At 39.5% G+C, this 22,531-nt stretch overlaps 1 protein-coding gene across 1 annotated transcript; it reads right to left on the reverse strand.

The window, feature by feature from the left end:
- Positions 1–5,957: 5,957 nt before the first annotated feature.
- LOC103276201 (zinc finger protein 658-like) lies at positions 5,958–22,148 on the reverse strand. The gene is made up of 7 exons (XM_021706731.1): positions 22,137–22,148; positions 19,026–19,084; positions 14,021–14,147; positions 13,645–13,740; positions 7,504–9,809; positions 6,738–7,107; positions 5,958–6,235 (listed from the first exon to the last, which is right to left on the reverse strand). The coding sequence occupies exons 2-7, from the start codon at positions 19,038–19,040 to the stop codon at positions 5,958–5,960; spliced, it is 3,192 nt and encodes a 1,063-aa protein (XP_021562406.1). The 5' UTR covers positions 19,041–19,084; positions 22,137–22,148.
- Between the last annotated feature and the right edge of the window lie 383 nt (positions 22,149–22,531).

Consider the following 22,531-nt stretch of genomic DNA (forward strand, 5'->3'; position numbering starts at 1 on the left):
TTCTCGAGGTATATCCTGTTTCTCTTTCTCATGAGTTACGTGTCTATAAAGAATTATAATCCAGTTCAGTTCTTTCTTCATATTCAGTTTATGCAGTGCTCTTTTTTGCTCCTTCCCTTATTATCTGAGTTAGTAGCGTTCTTAGTGTAATTGTGGTTTCTGATCTATTTCTCTTGGGTTCATCAGCACACTGGTCTCTAATAGTCTCTCCAGTTTTTAGTCTAGCAATAGGTGCTTATTTTAATAGGGAAATGATTATATTCTACCTGTTTTATTATCTTCTATCAGAAACTGTGTGTCTCTGATTATATTCTGTTTTGTTATCTTCTATCAGAAATGATGTGCCTCTGCTTTGAGAACATCATGCTGTTGATCAACAGAAATCTTTTCCACATGTACTCCAAGATATATAGTTCTCTCCTATAGATATTGCTTTTGTAAAGTTTTCCATTAAACTTTCATCTACACTTATGTTAGCCAATGATATACATTCTATGTGTGCAATAGCATACGTCCATGTATGCTTCTTTTTTATTTTAAGGATGTGTGGAACAATTCAGGATTAGGTATATAAGTGGTTATCATATAGGTAAAGTTTGGGCCTCTCTTTGGTCCCCACTTTCCCCAGTTTGAGATCCGGTGCCCTTGTTGATGTTGTGCCCCAACCCCACCCCCACCCCGGCAGTATCCCACTACTGCCAATGCCTTTCATATAGTATTGTGGTAAATGTTCAGGGTCCACTTATGAGTGAGAACATGTGGTTATCAGTTCTTTTTTTCTGTGATACCTCATTGAGTGTGATAGACTCTAAGCTCATCCACGTTGCTGCGAAGTTCAAATGTTTGTCTTCTTTATGGTTGTGTAATTTTCCATTGTGTATATGTACCACATTTTATTTAGCCAGTCCAGTTTTGATGGACAGCATGGTTGGTTCCATGTTTTTACTATTGTGAACAGTGCTACAATAAACATGTGTGTGCAGGTATCTTTTTTGTAGAATGATTTGAGTTCCTCCAGGTATATTTCCAGTAGGGGGATTGCTGGGTCATATAGAAGGTCAAATTCTAGTTCTTTCAGAAATTGCCACACTGATTTCCAAAGAAGTTGCACCAGTTTGTATTCCCACCAGCAGTGTAGAAGTATTCCTTTTCCCCCACATCCTTGTCAGCATCTGTTGTTGCTTGTTTTATTAATGATGACCATTCTTACTGGAGTTCGATGGTATCTCAATGTGATTTTGATTTGCATTTCTCTGATGATTAGTGTGGCTGAACACTTTTTCATGTGTCCGATGGCTACCTATATATCTACTTTTGAGAAGTGTCTATTTATGTCTGTTGCTCACTTTTTAATGGTGCTGTTTGTCCATATATTCTTGATTCCCTAATAACTCTCTTACATCTCTACAATTCTTCCATACTTTAGCTATTAAGCTATTATCAAAGGGTGGCCATTTTCTATGTCTATTTCATAATGATTGTCAACTCCCTATGCCTATATGATGTCTAAATTTAACTTATTTTCTAATGCTAACACTTCTGTTCTCTTCAAATTTGTTATTAGTACTATACGTTTTACCGACACTTAAAAACATCTCTGGACAGGATTTAGGCATCTTGCTTTCAAGTCTGACATATTTCTCTTATCATAAATTTCTTAGTGATCATAGCTAATCATTCTTCTTTCCTCATGAAATTATTTTAGTCATTTAATCCCCAGTGTTGATTGGTTCATGAAATACAGACAAACTTTCTTTCTGTCCTTTTATTATTCAAAGTCCAAAGAGCACTACTCCAGGAATTAAGAGGCATAGAATTATGCACCACTCTCATGGAGATATGCTCAGGTAAATAAAAGCTACCTAAAAGGAATCCTGGGGGGCAAAGACAAGGACAACGACTAATTCCTAATACAGTGAACACCAAATACACACACACACACACAAACATATATAACTGAATCAGCTTGAGGCTATTTCCAAATTCTGGGCGTAATAATTTTTAAACTATTCACATTCACACTGTTGCCAATGCTAACATCAGAAACATAAAAGAAATTACAATCTTATTTTAGGGACAGTTGGATAGACTAATCATTTATAAAAGAAATATTTACCACATAGCAGGAATGGTGCTTGCTACACAATTCCCTTTTGAGAGCTAACGCAGGAGAAGATTTTTCCAGTGGGCAATTCCACATCAAAAGGTAGGGCCAAGAGTGGTCGAAGAGCAAGTTGAGTGGCTACTTTTGGGAGTTTACAAGAGGGAGGAAAGATTAAGGAGCTAGTCTGGAACTAAGAAATAGCCCTGGTGTTTCTTAACTTCTTTAGGCACTTATATCTGGCTCTTAATACCAGTTTCTAGATGTTTCTTACTGGACCAAACTGCCATTACCAGAGGCTTTAAGTGGTTGGAGTTCCTAATTCCAGTACCTGGTAGCCTATGAAAAGGGATCTGCTAGGGAAACTTCCATTGTCTATGGTTATGCATACTTATCTTCCAGAAGCTCTAACCTAGAATGTTGCATTTCCCCCAAGGAGCCAGCATTTACATACTGGGTTATCACCAACCTAGTACTATCAATAAGGCACATAACGGGCAAAATAGGCTTTTGTGCACTTAGCCACTGTTTGCAACACCATTTCTGGAAAAAGTAGAGAATTCCAAACAGCCAATTAATGTCATATCATACAATCCATTTCTAAACTGGAGACAGCTTGTATAAGCTTCCCATTGCATATACAGCAACTTGTCATATGAATAAAATGATAAATAGAGAGAAGTAACTTTAGTCAAAAAATTCTGGCAAATACCATCTCAATTAGGTAATCAAGGTTAGTATCAGTGACCATTCATGCTGACAACAGCACATACTCCATACTCTTGACAGGATGAGAATGACATTTACTGCTGTATAATCTTCCTGCTAAGAACTTATTGACATTAGACGATTTTTCAAAAAATGTATTAGATGAATCACAACAACTGAGAGATATTCTACAAAATACTTGACAAGAACTCCTCAAATTATTAAGGTAATCAAAAACATGGGAGGTCAGAGAAATTGCCACACACCAGTGGAGGCTAAGAAGACATGACAGGTAAATGCAATATGGTATCCCGAATGAAACTGTAGGGGAGTAAAGGGTGTGATGCCTTTCCTCCTTTATGAGAGACAGTCATAACAAAAGATAGGTTAAAGAGAGAAAAACAGCAAGTTTGATCAGTTTTATTTGCCATGAGAGACTTCCAACTGAATACTCAAAGACGTATAGTGAACTTTAGTGTAAAGCATGAATGACTAGGTAGAAAAATGACTACAAAAAGAGGATGGGCTAATAGCAGTAGACTGAAGGGCAATGCCTGTCTGTTCAGACTTTTCTTGGCCTGTGTAGCGTTTCTTCCTTCCAGGTATAGGGCAGGATCTTCTCTGGAATGGAGTTATTATGACCTACAATCAAACGAGGTAGGATAGAGAATTTCTTTATGGTCAGTTCTTAAACAGAAAGGCATGGAAAAGTTAAGAGTAGCATTTCCAGGCTTTTATGACTGGTGTTGGGGAACAGTGGTCCTGGTGTTTACGACCACCTTGGAGAAGAGGTATCCTTGTTTCTATGGTTTGTTTTGGGGGAAAGTGAGGATGAGGAACTGAAGGGTGGAGAAGGTCACTTTGGGTATCATTTTCTAAGGCCCAATAGGAAGAAGAGGACCGTAAAAGAACATTAGGGAAAAATTCGTGGAATTTGAAAAAAAAAATGTATGAATGTTAGTTATGAAGAAGGTTCCACAGTAATGTTAATGGGGACCCTAGGGGAGGAGTACAGAGAAACTATTATTGTAACTTTTCTGTAAATCCATTCGAAAATAAAAATTTTAAGAGTATTCCAGGTTAACTTTCTTTTTGTTGATACTTTTCTGAAAATTAAGCATGCAAAAGAGTTGTTTTTCAGCTCTCACTTCTCTTTCAACACTGAGCAATAAGATCAAGTTGCATCAAGGTGTCAGTGATGAAAAGGAGAAAACAGATTCCATAGCTGCTGCCACCTTTTGACTAAGAGCAACGATCCAGTCTATGATGTGTCAGCCATGGTGGTTTGATACAACCCTCATGCAACGATGGCCTCTTACTTCTGGCTTTTGTCTTTGGCAGTGATGCCACTAAACTAACTGGCAACAACTTATTGTCAAAGAAATACCTAATTTCCAATTAATGTTAATGATACAATTTTTCCTAACACTATCCCTTCATACAATATTAGGGATAGGGAGTCAAGAAATTTTTCTCAGGGATTCAACTAAATTGTAGTCCTCATACTGACCCTATCATATCAATTTCAAGGTTGAAATTTTTAGTGATTCAGGTTTTAAATGTGACTTTATTCTCTTCTCTATACTGAGCAAACCATGTAGGCTAAAATGATGCCAGCTTCACCAAGTGTTTTCTTGACTAAGATTGTACTAATTTTTGTTTTACCAAAAGTGAGTCTGCTTTCCAGTACGAGTGCTGTGCTCTTGTCATGAAGTAGCCCTTTTCATTCCAACTCCAAAACCTGCTGTCTTAACTTGGCAGGAACACCACTAACATGGAAAGCACAGTGCGAGCAGGCATCATGATACTGGAAAACAAGATTCTAGGCAAGATGCTGAGGCTGGACACATTCAAGGGCTTGAGGAGATGACTTGTTTTATAAACATTCAGTGCAAAATGAATCACTAGAGCAGGATAAACTTAATGTCCTCTATACCCTTCCCCCCCAAAGTATGCAAGAATCAATACCACTATCACCACCTTCAGTGCACACACACACACACACACACACACAAGAATGCTTGGGAAATCTCAGGGATATCAAAGGTCCTACAAAAACAGGGCAAGACATATTCAGACATAACAGGCAGGCCAAAATCTAACAGCAAGTTGAAGGAAACTAACAGAGGGCACAGTTGCCCAGAAAAGAAAGGAGACATGCCAAGAGCAGGTTTGGCTCCCACTCAAGTTAACCAGTATTAAGTCGGTTTACAGACTCATACAGACTTTCACATCACTCAATGACTTTTCATAAATATTTATTTGTGCTATCTACAGAATTTAAGCTATTCCTCCATTTAAAAAACTTCATATTCTACAGTGAGTTTGTCTATAGGTATTTTCTTACATTTTTTCTATAAAATTTTTGATATTACATACAAACAGAAGTTTCTGAAACTGACACACTTTCTCAGGAATGAAATTTCTAAAAACAAACATTCAATATTTGGTAAAAATCATTTATTCAAAATATAAAATTTTATTCTAATTATTTGATGTTTAATGCAATTGATTTTGTTGTGAAGGCTTTTGTGATTTTCCCAGAAATGTCTCTGACTTTAATGAAGGCTTCTGATCATTCAGGATGTTGACAATTTTCTTCTTCATGTGAAGTCTCTGACATACAGTAAAACTGAATTCTTATGGATGTTCTGAAATGTATTATGTTAATAGAATTTCATCCCAGTCTAGTACAGAGACAGCAAAACAATGCATTTAATAGGTCAAATCTGAGGGCTCATTGGAAAACAAACTTAATTCTTGCTTGAAACACAAACAACTGATGAAGATCTGGAAGCAGAGAATTATAGTCCAAACAGTTATTCAGACTCTAGCTTCTTTTGACCTTGTGCTCCACCACATTCATTACACAAAAACCAACTTGCTGTGGAAATCATCTCAATCCCATCTTACCATGGACTAGAAAGACTCTAAGAAGTTTAAGGGCCAGTACTAAATGTAATATATATCATTAGCATCATATTCTTTGGTCAGCCCACCTGGTTGACTGAGATTAGGATTTTCAACAAGCTATGAGCCTAGTGGAAAAGGAAAATGTTAAGGAAAATAATTTTCCAGTCTACATGACAAGAGTTTCTCTGCTGTGTGGTATAAAATAAGGCATGAGTTAATTCAGGACTTCTCAAATTCATGATGTTAGGGTTTTCTCTCTGGTATGCATTCTGATGTGATGTACTCTAAGAGCTGCCTTATGAACAAAGATGTTCCTACATTCACCACATTCATAGGGTTTCTCACCTGTGTGAATCCTCTGGTGTACTCTGAGAGTTGAAAAGTGGGCAAAACCTTTCCCACATTCATTACACTCATAGGGTTCCTCCCCTGTGTGAGTCCTCCGGTGTGCACTAAGGTGTGACTTCTGGGAGAAAGTTTTCTGACATTCATTACATTCATAGGGTTTCTGCCCTGTGAGTCCTCTGGTGTGCACTAAGCTGTGACTTCTGGGAGAAAGTTTTCCCACATTCATTACATCCATAGGATTTCACACCTGTGTGAATTCTCTGATGCACTCTAAGGGATGAGTTAAGGGCAAATGGTTTCCCACATATATAACATTCATAGGGTTTCTCCCCTGTGTGAGTCTTCTGATGTGCATTAAGGTGTGACTTCTGGGAGAAAGTTTTCCCACATTCATTACATTCATAGGGTTTCTGTCCTGTGTGAATTCTCTGATGTGCACTAAGATATGACTTCTCAGAGAAAGTTTTCCCACATTCATTACATTTATAGGGTTTCTCTCCTGTGTGAGTTCTTACGTGTGCACTAAGGTGTGACTTCTGGGAGAAAGTTTTCCCACATTCATTACATTCATAGGGTTTCTGCCCTGTGTGAGTCCTCTGGTGTGCATTAAGCTGTGACTTCTGGGAGAAAGTTTTCCCACATTCATTACATCCAAAGGATTTCACACCTGTGTGAATTCTCTGATGCACCTTAAGGGATGAGTTAAGGGCAAATGGTTTCCCACATAAATTACATTCATAGGGTTTCTCCCCTGTGTGAGTCCTCTGGTGTGCACTAACGTTTGACTTCTTAGAGAAAGTTTTCCCACATTCATTACATTCATAGGGTTTCTCCCCTGTGTGAGTCCTCTGGTGTACACTAAGGTGTGACTTCTGGGAGAAAGTTTTTCCACACTCATTACATTCATAGGGTTTCTCCCCTGTGTGAGTCCTCTGGTGTGCCCTAAGGTGTGACTTCTGGGAGAAAGTTTTCACACATTCTTTACATTCATAGGGTTTCTCCCCTGTGTGGACTCTCTGATGTGCACTAATATGTGACTTCTCAGAGAAAGTTTTCCCACATTCATTACATTCATAGGGTTTCTGCCCTGTGTGAGTCCTCTGGTGTGCACTAAAGTGTGACTTCCGGGAGAAAGTTTTCCCACATTCATCACATTCATAGGATTTCACACCTGTGTGAATTCTCTGATGTACTCTAAGGGATGAGTTAAGGGCAAATGGTTTCCCACATATATTACATTTATAGAGTTTCTCCCCTGTATGAACTCTCTGATGTGCACTAACGTGTGACTTGTCAGAGTAAGTTTTCCCATATTCATTACATTCATAGGGTTCCTCCCCTGTGTGAGTCCTCTGGAGTGCATTAAGGTGTGACTTCTGGGAGAAAGCTTTCCCACATTCATTACATTCATAGGGTTTCTCCCCTATGTGAACTCTCTGATATGTACAGAGGTGTGTTTTTTGGGAGAAAGTCTTCCCACATTCGTTACATTCATAGGGCTTCTCCCCTGTGTGAATTCTTTGATGCACTATCAGGGCAGCCTTATAGACAAAAGTTTTCCTGCATATGTTACATTCATAGGGTTTTTCCCCTGTGTGAATTGTTTCATGTGCACTGAGATATGATTTCTGAGAGAAAATTTTCCCACATTCACAGGGTTTTTCACCTGTGTGAATTCTATGATGTTTACTGAGGTGTGTCTTTTGAGAAAAAGTTTTCCCACATTCATTACAATCGTAGAGTTTCTCCCCCGTGTGAATTTTCTGATGTGCTCTAAGCGCTGAGTTACGGGCAAAGGTTTTCTCACATTCATTACACTCATAAGGTTTCTCCCCTGTGTGAATCCTCTGATGTACTCTGAGGGCTGAATTATGGGTAAAAGTTTTCTCACAATCATTACATTCATAGGGCTTCCTACCTGTGTGAATTCTCTGATGTGCTCTTAGAGCTGAATTGTAGGTAAAAGATTGCCCACATTCATTACAGCCATAGGGTTTCTCACTGGTATGAATTCTTTCATGTGCTCTGAGAACAGATATACGAGCAAAAGACTTTCCACATTCCTTACATTCATAAGGTTTATCCCCTGTGTGAATTCTCTGATGTGCTCTGAGGGCTGAAATATGAGCAAAAGTTTTCTCACAGTCAGTACATTCATAGAGTTTCTTACCTGTGTGAATTCTCTGATGTGCTTTTAGGGCTGAATTACAGGTAAAAGATTTTCCACATTCAGTACATTCATAGGGTTTCTCTCCTGTGTGGATTCTCTGATGTGCATTGAGGTGTGACTTGTGACAGAAAGTTTTCTCACATTGAATACATTCATAGGGTTTATCACCTGTGTGAATTCTCTGATGTGCTCTGAGATGTGATGATGTGAAGAAAGTTTTCCCACATTCAATACATTCATAAGGTTTCTCCTCAATGGGAATTCTCCATTGTTCTTTGAGACATGCCATCTTGAAGAATGTTTTCCCACATTCACTGCCTTCACAGAGATTCATCTTTGTTTCTGTTCTCTGATGTCCTACAAGGGGTGACCTGTAAGATTTCCCACAGTCATTGTTACCATAAGTTTTCTCCTTTGTGTGAATTCTCACATGTTCACTAAGGTTTGACTTCTGGCAGAAAGTTTTCCCATATTCATTACATTCATAAAGTCTGAATCCCACATAAGCTCCAGAATGCTGAATAGAGTGTGAACTTGTACAAAAGGATTTCCCACATTCTTCATATTGATGTTTCTCCCCTGAGTGGGTCCTCTGATACCAAATGAGGTGTCCTTTCTGGTGAAAGAATTTCCTGCATCTCCCATATTCACCAGAACAGCAGAATTTCTCTTCTGTATGAGTTCTTTCATGTATTGTAAGGTCTAATTTCTGGTAGAAGGTATTTGTGCATCCATTATATTCACAGAATTTATCTCTTCCAGTTTGTGTTTTCTGACATACTATATGAGCTGAGCTCTGGCTAAAGTTTTCTTCACATTTACTGCTTTCCAATGCACTCTGTTCTAAAACAGTTCTCTGAGACTGAATGAAGGATAACTTTTCACTGAAATCAATCCCACTTTCATTAAATTTATGGTGTGTCATAGCGATGTGAACTTTATTATACTCCACAATGGTGGCTTTGTCACAGGATTTCCCACATTCATTAAGATCAGAACATTTTTCCCTTGTGTCAGTTCTCATGTAGTTAAGTAAAAAGGTTTTATCACAGTTTATCCTAAATTCATCATCCTTACAGGACTTCTCTCTTGTTACAAAAGTCTCTGGCCTAATATACACAGTCTTATCATATAAAACTTTTCCAAATTCATTATATTCAAAAGACTGCCCCAAAGTTTGAAATTTCTGATACTGATCTTTCTTATAACTATGAGCTTTCATATTTTTATTATATTCATAAGATTTATCTCCAGGATGAGTTTTCTCATGCTTGAAATCAAGCTGCAATTTCTCAGACACATTCATGTAATCAACCTTCTTTCTTGAATAGTTTCTTTCACTTATAATTAACTCAGAAGCAACTGGCAAATTCCTTCTACACAAGTCACATTGACAGGGCATTTTTCCTGAAAACCCTGGAGCTATGCCCAGATTTAATGGTCTTTCTAAAATTATCTGTTCTTCTTTACTCAATGTTTTATCATTGTCATCAATGAATATTACTTGACACAGAGGCTTCTTTTGTTTTTCCTGGATCTCTTTGATGTTGTCATCAATTTTATAATATCCTAAAATGAAAAAAATTGAAAACATATTATAAATCTTACACTTTTCATGGAGAGGGACTTTTACCCATGTTTTGTTATGTATTTTATTCTATTGTTTCTGGTCATGTTTCCAAAGAGTAAAAACGTACACAGATAGATACTTTTTCTTGTTCCTGATCCATAATGTTTAAAGAAATAGGTATTATTTTCATCCAAGATGGAGTAGGCCCTTTCCTCCCAGATCTTCCTTCTTACAATTAAAAATCCTTGCTAGAAAAAAAGATGAACAAACATACAAAGACTCTACAAAATAGAAAAATGTGAACCTCAGGACTTAAGAAATGACACAGCAGAGAATTCCAAAGCTTTTCTTTCTGCTTCCCATATATCCTAGACAGAGTGCTGAAGAAACCTACAACCTGGAGCCAGCAACAAAAAGAGCTCCAAGAAAAAAAAGCCTGTTTCCTCTAGCCAAAAGTAGTTTAACAGAACCAAAAATATGTTTCACAACATCCACATACTCATGCAAAACAAAAACAGAACACTTCTGGGGTTCCATGAAAGCTGACCAAGAAGCTAACCTTTCACTGCAATGGATACAGACATTCTGTGTGCTCCTGTAATATTTCCCTCTATAAGCCAAATGGGGAACTCATAGGAAAGATCATAAAGGATCCTGAGAAAGTTCCATTTTTGGGATATGCTGGCAGATGTAACAGGAGCTGCTGCCAAAATTCTGTCTAGAAATATATTCTTATCGGCCAGGCTCGGTAAATTAGCCTGTAATCCCAGCAATTTGGGAGGCCGAGGCAAATGGATTGCCTGAGCCTGCAGGTTTAAGATTAAACCAGGCAACTTGGCGAGACCTTGTTCTACAATAAAAAATTAGTTGGGAGTGGTAGCGCCTGTAGTTTCGGCTACTTGGAAGGCTGAGGTGGAAGGATTGCTGGGGCCTAGTAGGTCAACACTGGGGTGACCTGGACGACTGACTGAGACTCCAACTCAAAAAAAAAAAAATATTCTTATCTAATTTATGGAACAAATATATTCATCTGCAAGGGCAAGAACAACAAATCTGCTGTTTTAGGGCACTAGCAGGCACTCATAGCAGCTACAGGAAGAAAAGCAGCACAGAAACATGAGAAGAGGTAGGAATACCTGGTAGGCCCAACTATAGGGAGAAGAGATAAAGTAGCACTTGTGATAACCACACCTTCAAACTTGAGGACACAGTAATTTCAACAACAGCTAAACTCACATTTTCTCAAATGCACATGGAACATTCATCAAAATAGAATGCATTCTTGGCTGTTAGACAAATCTTCACAAATACAGAACAGAAATCATACAAAAGATGTTCTTGAGCTACAGAGAAATTATACTAGAAATTAATAAACACTTTTTTACTTGGAGAAATACAAAATATTTATAAATGGTATTCTTCTAATTTACCCATGGGTGAAAGAAGAAGGTTCAAATAAGATATTTTGAAGTGTATGAAAACAACACAAAAATACAGAAATTTCTGAATGCAACTAAAGCAGTGCTCAGACATAAATATGTGGTTTAAAATTTTTATATTTGAAAAGAAAGATCTGCGGATACTTAAGTTCCTACCTAAACAAACTAGACAAAGAGAGACAATTAAATCTAAAGAAAGTAATGGAAGAAAAACAGTAAATATTAGAAAATAAAACTGAAAAAAGAAAACAGCACAGAAAATCAAACCAAAGCTTAGTTATTTAAAAAGATTCTTTTTCAAAGATAAGCAGGAAAAAAAAGTCACAAATTATCAATATCAGAAATGCAAGAGGGGAAATTACTGACACAACAGACATTCAACAGATAATAAAACAACATGGGTGACTATAACAAACTAAGGAGGTGTAAATAACAAATATTTATTTTCCTCAGTTCTAGAGGTTGGAAGTCTCAGAATAGGGTGCCAACACAGCTTTATTCTTGTGAGTAACCTCTTTGGGTTATAGACTATTCTTGTAATACCCTCACATGATGGAAAGTAAGCTAGCTAGCTGTGGTATCTTCTTGTGAGGGCACTTTAATCTACCTTTTTTTTAACCAGAAAAGCAAATAACTGTATTTGAACACTCTAGAAAGAAGTGGTAGGAGAATATGGACTGTAACCAGAGGGAATTTTTTGGATTCTTAGAACTTTATTCCTTTATTTTAGAAGAGTGATATCATATTATTTGGTTCAGTAATTCAAAACCTTAAATATTTTCTTTTACCTGTGCTCTCAGGCTAGACTTTAATGTACTTAGTATCTGAATTCAAACCTGAATGATAACAGAACATGAAATCTAAATTATTTTACTTTTATTGACTAACAACTTTACCATTCTTTTATAATAATTTTTCTAAGTTTTGTATTTAGAGATAGCTTATTTAGCCAGTCAATATGTTCAAATCATTTTCATATAGTGACTAGGAGATTGCTTGATCTAAATTATGTCAATCTTTATGTAATGCCATTTGTTTATATGGCTTCACAACAAAAACTTTCAATAAGTGTACATCACTTCTAATAATTAAGATGATTTTACTTTTTTGTCTAGGAATTATATTGAAAACTATCATTTTTTCAAATTTCTGGAATCATTTATTAGTATAGACAAAGGCTAAGATGCATATGAAAAGATGTTTGACATCATTAGTGACAAAGAAACTGTTATGGACTGTGTCCCATCCCCAAATTCATATGTTGAATAACTAACCTCCAGTAATACTGTATTTGGAGACAAGGCCTTTAGGAGGTAATCCAGGTTAAAAGGAGGCCATAAGGATGAAGCCTTAATCCAGTAGCACTGGTGTCCTTACAAGAAAGGGAAAAAACACCAGAGTGCTCTCTCTCTCCCCCAGTGGCTATGCACAGAGGAAAGGTCAAGTGAGAACACACCAAGAAAGGTGGCTTTCTGCAAGCCAGGAAAGAGAGGCCTCACCAGAAACCAACTTACTGGCATCCTGATCTTGGACTTTCAGCCTCCAGAACTGAGAGAATTTCTGTTGTTTAATCCACAATAGCCAAAAGGCGGTGGTCCAAGAATCTACTGACTGATGAATGGAAACACAGGCAGTATATCCAAACAATGAAACAGGATCTGGCCATAAAAAGGATGAAACACTGACATATGCTATAACATAAACCTTTTAAACATTAAGTTAAGCAAAAGAAGCCAATCACAAATGTCCACATACTATATGACTCCATTTATACAAAATGTCCAGAATAGGCAGATCTGCAGAGACACAAGTAGATTAATGTCTACTTAGAGTTGGAGGAGTCAGGGGTATAGAAGTGTGACAACTAAAGGGTACAGATTTCTTTTTGAGGTGATGATGTTTGTACATAGAGTCCTCCCTTGGAGGATGGGATCTACGACTCCTTTGAATACCAAAATCTATGGATGCCCAACTCCTTGATATAAAATGGCAAAGTATTTACATGTAACCTATGCACATCCTCTGGTATATTTTAAATCATCACCATATTACTTATACTAGCCTCATAAAACAGAGACAGTAGACAGTTGTATACTATATTGTTTAGGGAATAATGACAAAATAGTCTGTTCATTTTCAGTAGAGATGCATTTGTTCAAATAGTTTCAATCTATAATTGCTGGAATCCATGGATGCAGAACCCATGGATACAGAGGGCTGACTGTATCTATAAACACATTAAAAGCCACTGAACTATAGACTTTGAATGAATTGTATGAGATGTGAAATGTATCTCAATAAAACTGTTACCCAAAAAAAAAAAACAAAACTTTTTAAGGTGCTCTTCCACTAAGATCTAACTACCCCAAGGTTCCTTCTGTCAACACTCATTCACCTGGGTACTTCCCGTTTAGGAATTTGACTTCTAGGGACCATGGTTCTTCTCCTTGCTCCAACTTGAGGATTACCTTGGGTTTGGTAATGCAACACCCTGTAATGAAATAATTGAGGGTATAAATGGACCAGATCCATGAGCACTTGGATGGAAAAAGACATAGCTATAAAAGCATTAACTGAGAATATTCATCTGATGTTTTCGAAGGGAAGATAATGACAAAAACAGTTTTTGTTTCTGTAAAGGCTTCATTACATTAGTCCTTTTAGTCCAAAATCTATGATGCCTTTAATCTCTATAAAGAATCTATGTGTCTTGATAATTTTAAAAAAAAGCAAACATGCTGCAGAAGGAGTCCCGTGGCAGGTCTGCTCACCTACTGCAACAAGGTGGCCGTAGTTCTCCAGCGTCACATCCCTGTACAGGTTCCGCTCTGCGGGGCCCATCTGCTGCCACTCCTCTCGGGTGAGCTCCATGGTCACGTCCTCGAATGACACGGATCCCTTCAGCAACATATTTTGTTCAAGCTCTCAGAATTAGGAGACACAGAAAATACCTGACAACTTTTCCTGTTTACTCTTGAGGCTCAAAAACAGTTGGTTATAGAGGCTTATTTTGGACCAAACTTCATCTTAAAACTTGCCACTCAGCTATTTTAAAAGGTTTCTAATTTACCATACTGCATCTGTATACACTGATGAATTCCAGATGTTTTTAAGACAGAAAAATTCAATGTAATTAAACCTTCTACAACTCTTCTTGCACATTCCCGGGATGATTGTATTCTCTAGGAAGTTCACACCCTCCTTGAACTCCATCCCTGTAAACACTGGCAGCCAAGGAAGAAAGACAGTGAGGCTAGAGAGATACCTGACCAAACTTATGTATAAGTAAATATATGAAAACAGAGAAATCTAGAGCTCATGAAGAACAAGGAACAGCTTACAAAGAAGTTGGAACCAATGAGACCATAGTAAGAAAACACTATGTACACTGAAGTAACAGCAATTGACATAAGAATAGGATATAATCACAGAGCAGAAGTAACCATCTGATGATTAATGCTTGTGGTAGCAACATAGTCTAGCTGTGTGAGAAGCCTCTCTCTCTGTTTTTTGTTTTATTTTGTTTTTAATTGACAGAAAGACAAATCTTTCAAATTAGATCTCACTTATACATGGAATCTAAGACAGTAAAATGCATAGAAGTAAAGAAAGAATAGAATGACAGTTACCCGAATCTGGGGGAGAGGGAGAGAGGAACTAGAGATGTTGGTCAAAGGATACAAAGTTTCCATCAGACAAGAGGAACAAGTTTTCAAGATACTGCACAGTATGGTGACTCTAGTTAATAATAATATAATGTATGTTTCAAAATAATCAGCTTCTTGATGGTGTCAAAAACTGACAATTGAGAAACAAAAGGAAAAACGTGTGAGACGTTTGAGTGAGAGATCTGTTCTGGTTGCTACAAAGGGGTGTGTGAGACATAAAGCTGGAACTGCCCTTTAAACCAACATACACGATTTCAGAGCACAGAAGGCAAGTCTAGGATGGAGACAAACACTTAGGAGTCATTAGCACCCTAGCTGGTAACTGAAGTTATTAGAGACAATCAGACAGCTCCTTGAGCACATTGGGATTAAGGAGAAAGTACCAAAACAAAAACATTTGAGGACCACATATATTAAAGAGGCTGGCAGAAGATGTGCAGGAAAGAAGTCAGAGAAGAAGTTTTCTGAAAAATAGTAACAGAATTCAGAAAATAAAGTCTTAGAAACTAAGAAAAGAGACAGTTTCTATACCAAAAGACTTCAAATTCAAGCTAACAAGGGATATCAGCAAAAATACTGAAGTTGAGAAAATTCTCTCTTCCATAAAAGTAATGAGAAACTGGCAGCAATTACAGAATCAACTTTTTCTGCAAGATAATCAAAGGCTTCAAGCAATCTATACAAGAATATTTATACAAAAAAAATATACATTATGCCTGTAATCCCAGAGGACTGCCTGAGCCCAGGGGTTCAAGAACAGCCTGGGCAACTTGGCAAAATCTCGTCTCACAATAAACCAAACAATTAGCTGGGCGTGGTGGCACACAGCATAGTTTCAGCTACTAGGAAGGCTAAGATGGAAGGATGGCCTGAGCCCAGCAGGTTGAGGTTGCAGTAGCCATATCACTCCAGCATGGATGACACAGTGAAACTTCAATTGAAAAAAAACATTGAAAATGTTTTAAAAAAGGCTCCAACATAGGGAGAACCATAGTTCCACATTATCTTAACTTTTCCTATTTTCATCCAGCTCTCTCCAGTTCCCCATTAGCTTTGAGAACCAATCATCTGAGATAAGAGCAAAAACCAGCCTGGCAACCACTGGAGGAGGCAGCCTGGCAACCACTGGAGGAGGCAGAAGTGGGTTCGAGTTGTCAAAGGCCTGCTCCCAGAAAACTGTCCTTACTTGACTTAATAGGATGGTTCCCTTGAAGATCTCACTTGCAAGGCTGATTACTGAACTAACTCAAGAGTTTTCATGCAGGTTGAAAAACCTGTGCTTCAAGACATTAGTCTAAAACATTCAAAGGCAACTTTAACTTACCTGCTACCTGGGGTGGTGGATAAACAGTTGGGGTAAGTAATCATCTAATAAAAAGCTTTATTTAAAGGACAAGCTGGAGGATGAAATGTCCATAAAGGTTTTGAAAAACTCTGATATATTCCTGAGAATTGAGAAGCCCACCTATATGCACAGCTGAGAATAAGCCCAGGACTGTGATATGCTCAGGAAGGATATGAGAAGGCTCTAAGCTGTCATTTCTGAGTGACCTAAAGGTTTGGAGAAAGCAGGAAATGAAGACTAATACAGAGTTGTAAATATCCAGGATTACTGCTGGAGAAATGCCATAACCCTCACAAAGCCCCCCTGGAAAAGACTGGGACCCTTGCTTGGTTTCAGGAATTTAAGGAAATTTCTGCAGAGACTTCAGCTGCCACACACACAAATACAGGCACTACTGAATTCGTTTTAAAAAGTCACTGGACAGGCCAGACACAGTGGCTCATGCCTATAATCCCAGCATTTTGGGAGGTGGAGGCAAGAGGATTTCCTGAGCCCAGGGGTTTGAGACCAACCTAGGAAACACAGCAAGACCTTGTTTCCACAATAAATCAAAAAATAAGCCAGGAATGGTGGCAGGTACCTGTAGTGCCAGCTACTTGGAAGGAGGCAGTGGAAGGATGGCCTGAGCCCAGCAGATGGAGATTACGGTGGCAGTGAACAAGCCACCTCACTCCAGCCTGGCTGACAGAATGAGACTCCAACTCAAAAAAACAAACAAACAAACAAACAAACAAAACTCACTGGACAAATTTCAACAACAACCCCTGGGAGGAGAGATATTCTTCTAGAGTTGCCATATTTTATTAAAATGTCCTGTTTTCAACAACAAAAATTATAAAACAAGACTGGGCACAGTGGCTCAGCTTATAATCCCAGCACTTTGTGAGACCGAGGCAAGAGAATTGTCTGAGTCCAGGGATTCGAGACCAGCCTAGGCAACTTGGCGAGGCCTCATCTCTACAATAAATCACAAAAACTAGGTTGGTGTGTTGTGTGCATCTGTATTTACAGCTACTTGGAAGGCTGAAGTGGAAGGACTGCTTGAGCCCAGCAGGTCGAGGCTGTAGTGGCCATGAGCATGCCACTGCACTCCAGTCTGGGTGGCAAAAAGTGAGACTCCAACTTAAAAAAAATTACAAAACAAGAAGAAAAAAAAAAGTAAGACCCATATGCAGGAAAAAAGTAATCAACAGAAATTGCTCCTGAGGAAGCAGATATTGGACTTCACTAGACAATGACTTTAAATCAGTTATTTTAAATATGGTTAAAGACCTAAAGGAAATGATATCTAAGAACTGAAGGGAAGTATGTCACCAAATAAAGACAAAAGAGGCAGAAATAATAAAAAGGGACCAAACAGAAACACTAAAATTAAAGAGTACAATAACTAAAATGAACATTTCACCAAAAAAGTCCATTCAATAGCAGAGATGAGTAGGTGGAAAAAAAGAGTGAAGCAACTAAGATAACACGTTCATTGAGACTGTGCAGTTAAACAGAAAGAAAAAAGTAATAACAAAAAAATGAACCATAGGACAACATCAAGCTTACCAACATATGCATAATGAGACTACAGGACAGAGAAGGGAGACACAAAGGGTCTAACACAATTTTTAAAGTAACAGTGGCCAAGAGGTTCAAAAATTTGAAGGACATGATTAATCTACACACTCCAAAAGCTCAACTACAAGTAAGATAATCTTGGAGAAAGAAATCCACACCTGGATACATTCTAATCAAAGTTTTAAAACAGCCAAAGACAGAGATAATCTTGAAAGCAGCAAGGGAGAAGCAACCTATCATATTCAAAGTTGATTTCAAATGAGAAACCATGAAGAACAGAAGGCAATGGGACGACCTATTCAGAGTCAGCAGGACAAGAGGAGATGATGAGTCCATGGAGACGGCAGCAGGGGAGGACAGGCCAGTGGAAAGTATCACTCACAGAGAAACATTCCAGGACAGAGTGAGAAGCAGAGGCAAGTGGTGAAGAAAAGTCAAGTACGGAAAGGATAAGACAATGTCCACTGGATATGATTACAATCCAGTAGGGTCACTGAAAGCCACAGGCAAGTGAGAATAACAACCAAGGCGTCACACAGACATTTGAAGTTGAATGCCAAATGGGGAGACATCTGAAAAAGAACAGAATTTTATATCATCTGCTAAACAACCTGAATATCATGGATACTTAGAATACTTATGGAGTGTGATTTTTAAAGACATTCAGTTGATTCATCACAAAAATGTCTAATTTAACTCTGTGTTTGAATTCTTGAGAAGTGAATGAATAACGAGTGAGTTAGTGCTCAACATGACATTTTCTACTTCTATTGAGGAAAAAATAAAGAAAACATTTTATGCTATGTAATGAGTTATTACTAAATCACCTACTTGTAGAACAACAATTACATCAGGTTATCTTCATCTTTATATTTCATGAGGAATGTTTGCTTTATCTTTCTCATCAATGTAAACCATTACGTAATATCTGATCCTCTGCCAAGGTAATGAAATACCTCAGAAATACATGTGGAGCTCAATTTGGTAAATGTGTACCAGCAGAGGACCTGAGTCTATCTGTCCACATGCCAAGTTTCCTCTGCTAGTCTTCTGTATTTCTGTATCTTGTATGAATGGGTCTGACCCATTTCTGTCTCTACTTTTTCATATTAAAATACAGATACATAAACCCTTACAAAATCCTTAAAAAGCCCTTATAAAAGTTTGTAAAATAAACTGATTATTAAGAACCAAACTCACCTGAGCCATGTTCATTTTCTGCTGCTCCTTGAAGAGAGTAGAGGCCTGTGAAGGTTCACCTGGAGAGGAGGAAAGAACAGGGGGTCATGAGAGACTTGGTCTGCCTTATAGTTCCTTTAGAGGAGTTCCCAATTATGATAATTACAATGGTTTTCCTGGGACGTAATCCCATCATGATCGAGATGTGACTGCTTTCACAAGCCTAAAATTCTCTTCACACCCAACTGGAGAAAAGATTTCCCAATGGAGAATGTCAGTTTGACTCTTGAAAGGGACAGAAGGACCACACAAAAGTAGCAGCACTTGAACGCATTCATCTCTGATATTGAGTCCACTTAACCCTGTATTTTTCACTAGGTGTGGTAAAAACTGTATTTTGTTAATTTAGTAACAATTTATGTTCCTTGTGACTACCTGACGAAATTGTAAAAATAATACAACAGAAGATTAACTTAATATGTTCAGGTACACAGAGGTGAAACCCTCTATCCTCATTCAACCTAATATCCCCACAAAAAAACAACTCAGGAGGGATTAGTAAGCAAATTCTTACTGTCTTTACACCCTGAGTTAGAGCTTCCACAGAAAACTCTAAAATAAAGATGAAATGTTGTATACAAGGAATATACTTTTCAATGTTTTGCTCAATAATCGTTACTGATTCTTTAAAAAGACCTTTTGATAAGATGCTTTTGACACTCACCTGTGTGTGAACAGCACCATGCTTAGTTCCTGGGTCTGACCTGGGAGACTATACACAAGTCATTAATTTCAGGCCCCTTAAGAGGAGGAACCTAAAAAGCCCCAGAATTTATTTATTAAAAAAATTGAGTACTTATTCTTACATGTTCAAACTTCAGTCACCCTGAAAGCACTCTTCGTTTGATGCAAGAAACCTATCGAGACACTTTTTCCACTGCTCAAAACATTTTCTAGACTAGTCAATTTTGGTGCCTTTTAGTGCTTCTGCTATTTTTTGTTTCATGTCTTCCACACCCACAAGATGTTTCCCTTTGAAGACTTTTTCCCAGAGAAACAGAAAAAAGTCACTCTGGGTGAGATCAGGTGAATAGGGAGGGTGGGGTATGGAGGTCATGACATTTTTTGTCAACAACTGATGAATACTCAGGGCGCTGTGGGCAACTGCACTCATAAGCCACCATAATGAAATGGGCAAATGTGTTGAGTCTCCAAAAAAAAAAAAATTATAATAACTGAAGCCAAACATAGTCTCTTACAACAGTGCTAGCTGGTACATTGATGCTAGTTGGTTCCCAGAACACTTACGTAGTGGGAAAAGCCTGTACTACAAGGGGTCTGCCCTCCAAATGATAACTGATTTTTTTGGGGGGGTACCCCTCATATTTTGGGGTTTCCAGCATAGAAAACTCCCTCCCTCTGGTATCATTTTGTTATTATCTATGTTCAAGAAAGGAGTGTCAGTATAAACTCTAAATGCCACATGTAGTAATGAACGTAGTATGACAGCTACTCAAAGTACAGAAAAAGTAATGGGAAAATGAAGAAAATGGGGTGTTGTTTAGGATTTTGTCAGCTGACTACACCTTCTCTGGACACCATGACCTCACCAGCACTTTTGTAAAGTACCTTTTTCTCCTCAGCTTGACACTCAACCCTCTCAACCCCAGGTCACCAGCTTCTGCAAGTTAGTGCACATTATCCCTGGTGACACAGTCTGTAACAGCTCCTGAATGTGGTAACATTATAAGTCTTACTCATGCTACTCAGGGAACCAAGCACTGCCTCAGGTGAAGCAAATCAGAACCTGTGCCTTTCTAGAATCCTCTGCCTCTGCCCTGAAGCTCTGGAACAGGTCTCTGTCAAATGGGCCATTCTCAGTGGCAGGATCTGGCATGGACTCCCTCTTTCCAGCCTGTTGTCACAGTTACTTTCTTTCAGAAGGGCTGGGACTTGGGCCTGAAAAACAAATTCACTTCACCTGAAACTTTCACCTGGCACCCTAAGCCTGACTCTTGGAATTCACCAGAAACATGCTATCCAATACTGTAGCCATTAGCTGCATGCAATCACTCAACACCTTAAGTGTGGCCAGAGCCATGAGTCAAGGTAGCATTTTGAATGTAATGACTCAAGGTAAACACATCAGCAAAATTCGCTCTGCCTGCCTCTTTTTACTGTAGCTGCTGAAAAATTCTAAATGAGGCTGTGTTTTTCATCGACTTTCTACAGGACATCACTTCCCCCGAATAGGAATCTGTGCCCTTGAGGTGAGAGACAGGCTCAACCGTGCTGGAGGGTCCAGGAGCCTCAGTCCCAACCATGGAACTGGAGACTGCACAAATCTCAAGATAGAGTTACCATTTGGTGAGATTCTGTACACGTTCACTTCACAGTCACGTAGGGAGATCTGAGCACTGATCCCTCTGAATAAGTGCTCCCAAGGTTTCAAGCAGGTACTGGCAGCTCCGGGTTTCAGGGAGGTCTGCTATCAGGAAGAGCAAGAGACAGGGAGTCAAGCCGACCTCGATGAGCCTTCTACCCTCTCACCTCCTAGCTTGTGTCCTGGGGTGTCCACCCTCATGAAATCCCCTGCACTAAAAAATAAAAATAAAATGGCACGTGTATAACGACCAGCAGGGTCGCTGCGAGAGTTCAATGAACCGTCAAGGACAAGGACAGACAGGTGTCTCCTTATGAGAACAGCCGCTTCCATGACATACAGCGACGGTCGCGGGCGCAAGACGACCAGTCTGACCAAGGACGAGGGATTCGCTTCTCAGAACCACAGCACGAACGATGGCCGCCCCCTCGGGTCCACCGCCCACGCCCCGCACGCCCCCCGACCTCTGCACGCCCAGGTCCGCCCTCCCCCCACCCTCCCCCCACCCTCGCACGCCTCCCCCACACGCCCCCTTCACCACCGCACGCCCCGGCCCGACCCCACTGACCCCCCGCTCGCCCTCCTCCCACCCCCGCTCGGCTCGGCGCGCGTGCTCAGGGGATAGCGGGGGTGGGGTGGGGAGCCCCCGTCCGAGGCTCCACGTGGCGATCGGCACCCGCACCCGGGACGCAGGAGCGCACGTCCGGAAGCCCCGCAGCCCGGCGGAGCCCCAACGCCGGCGCTCTCACCCCAGGTGCTCGGCCTCCTCTCCGGCGCAGACCTAGGAAGGCGGACGCCCGCCTTTTGGGCCAAGAGGGCGGACGCCGGGGGCGGGGCTGGGCCTGCGCTTGCGCAGGGTGGGCGCCGGGGACCCCTTCCCAGAGTGCTGCGCGGCAGGCCACCGACGTCGGGAACTAACATTCCCCTCACCCCTTGCATTCAGGGAGGTCGTGTTTTCCCATTTCAGCCTTGGGTCGGGTCCTGGCTACCCAGGTGTTGCTCAGATCCTCAGAGGTGTGTGCATCACGGCCCCCTGCAGTGCATGGTTGGAGCGAAAAGCTGCAACAGACACTAACAGCCGCAGAAACATGAATTAGGGACTGGACGTTAGAAATGTTAAGCAAAATCATTATTTTCTTTGTGT

Source organism: Carlito syrichta, unplaced genomic scaffold (assembly GCF_000164805.1).
Source record: "Carlito syrichta isolate Samal-C Ts95f unplaced genomic scaffold, Tarsius_syrichta-2.0.1 Scaffold315959, whole genome shotgun sequence".
In the NCBI taxonomy this organism is placed as follows: domain Eukaryota; kingdom Metazoa; phylum Chordata; class Mammalia; order Primates; family Tarsiidae; genus Carlito; species Carlito syrichta.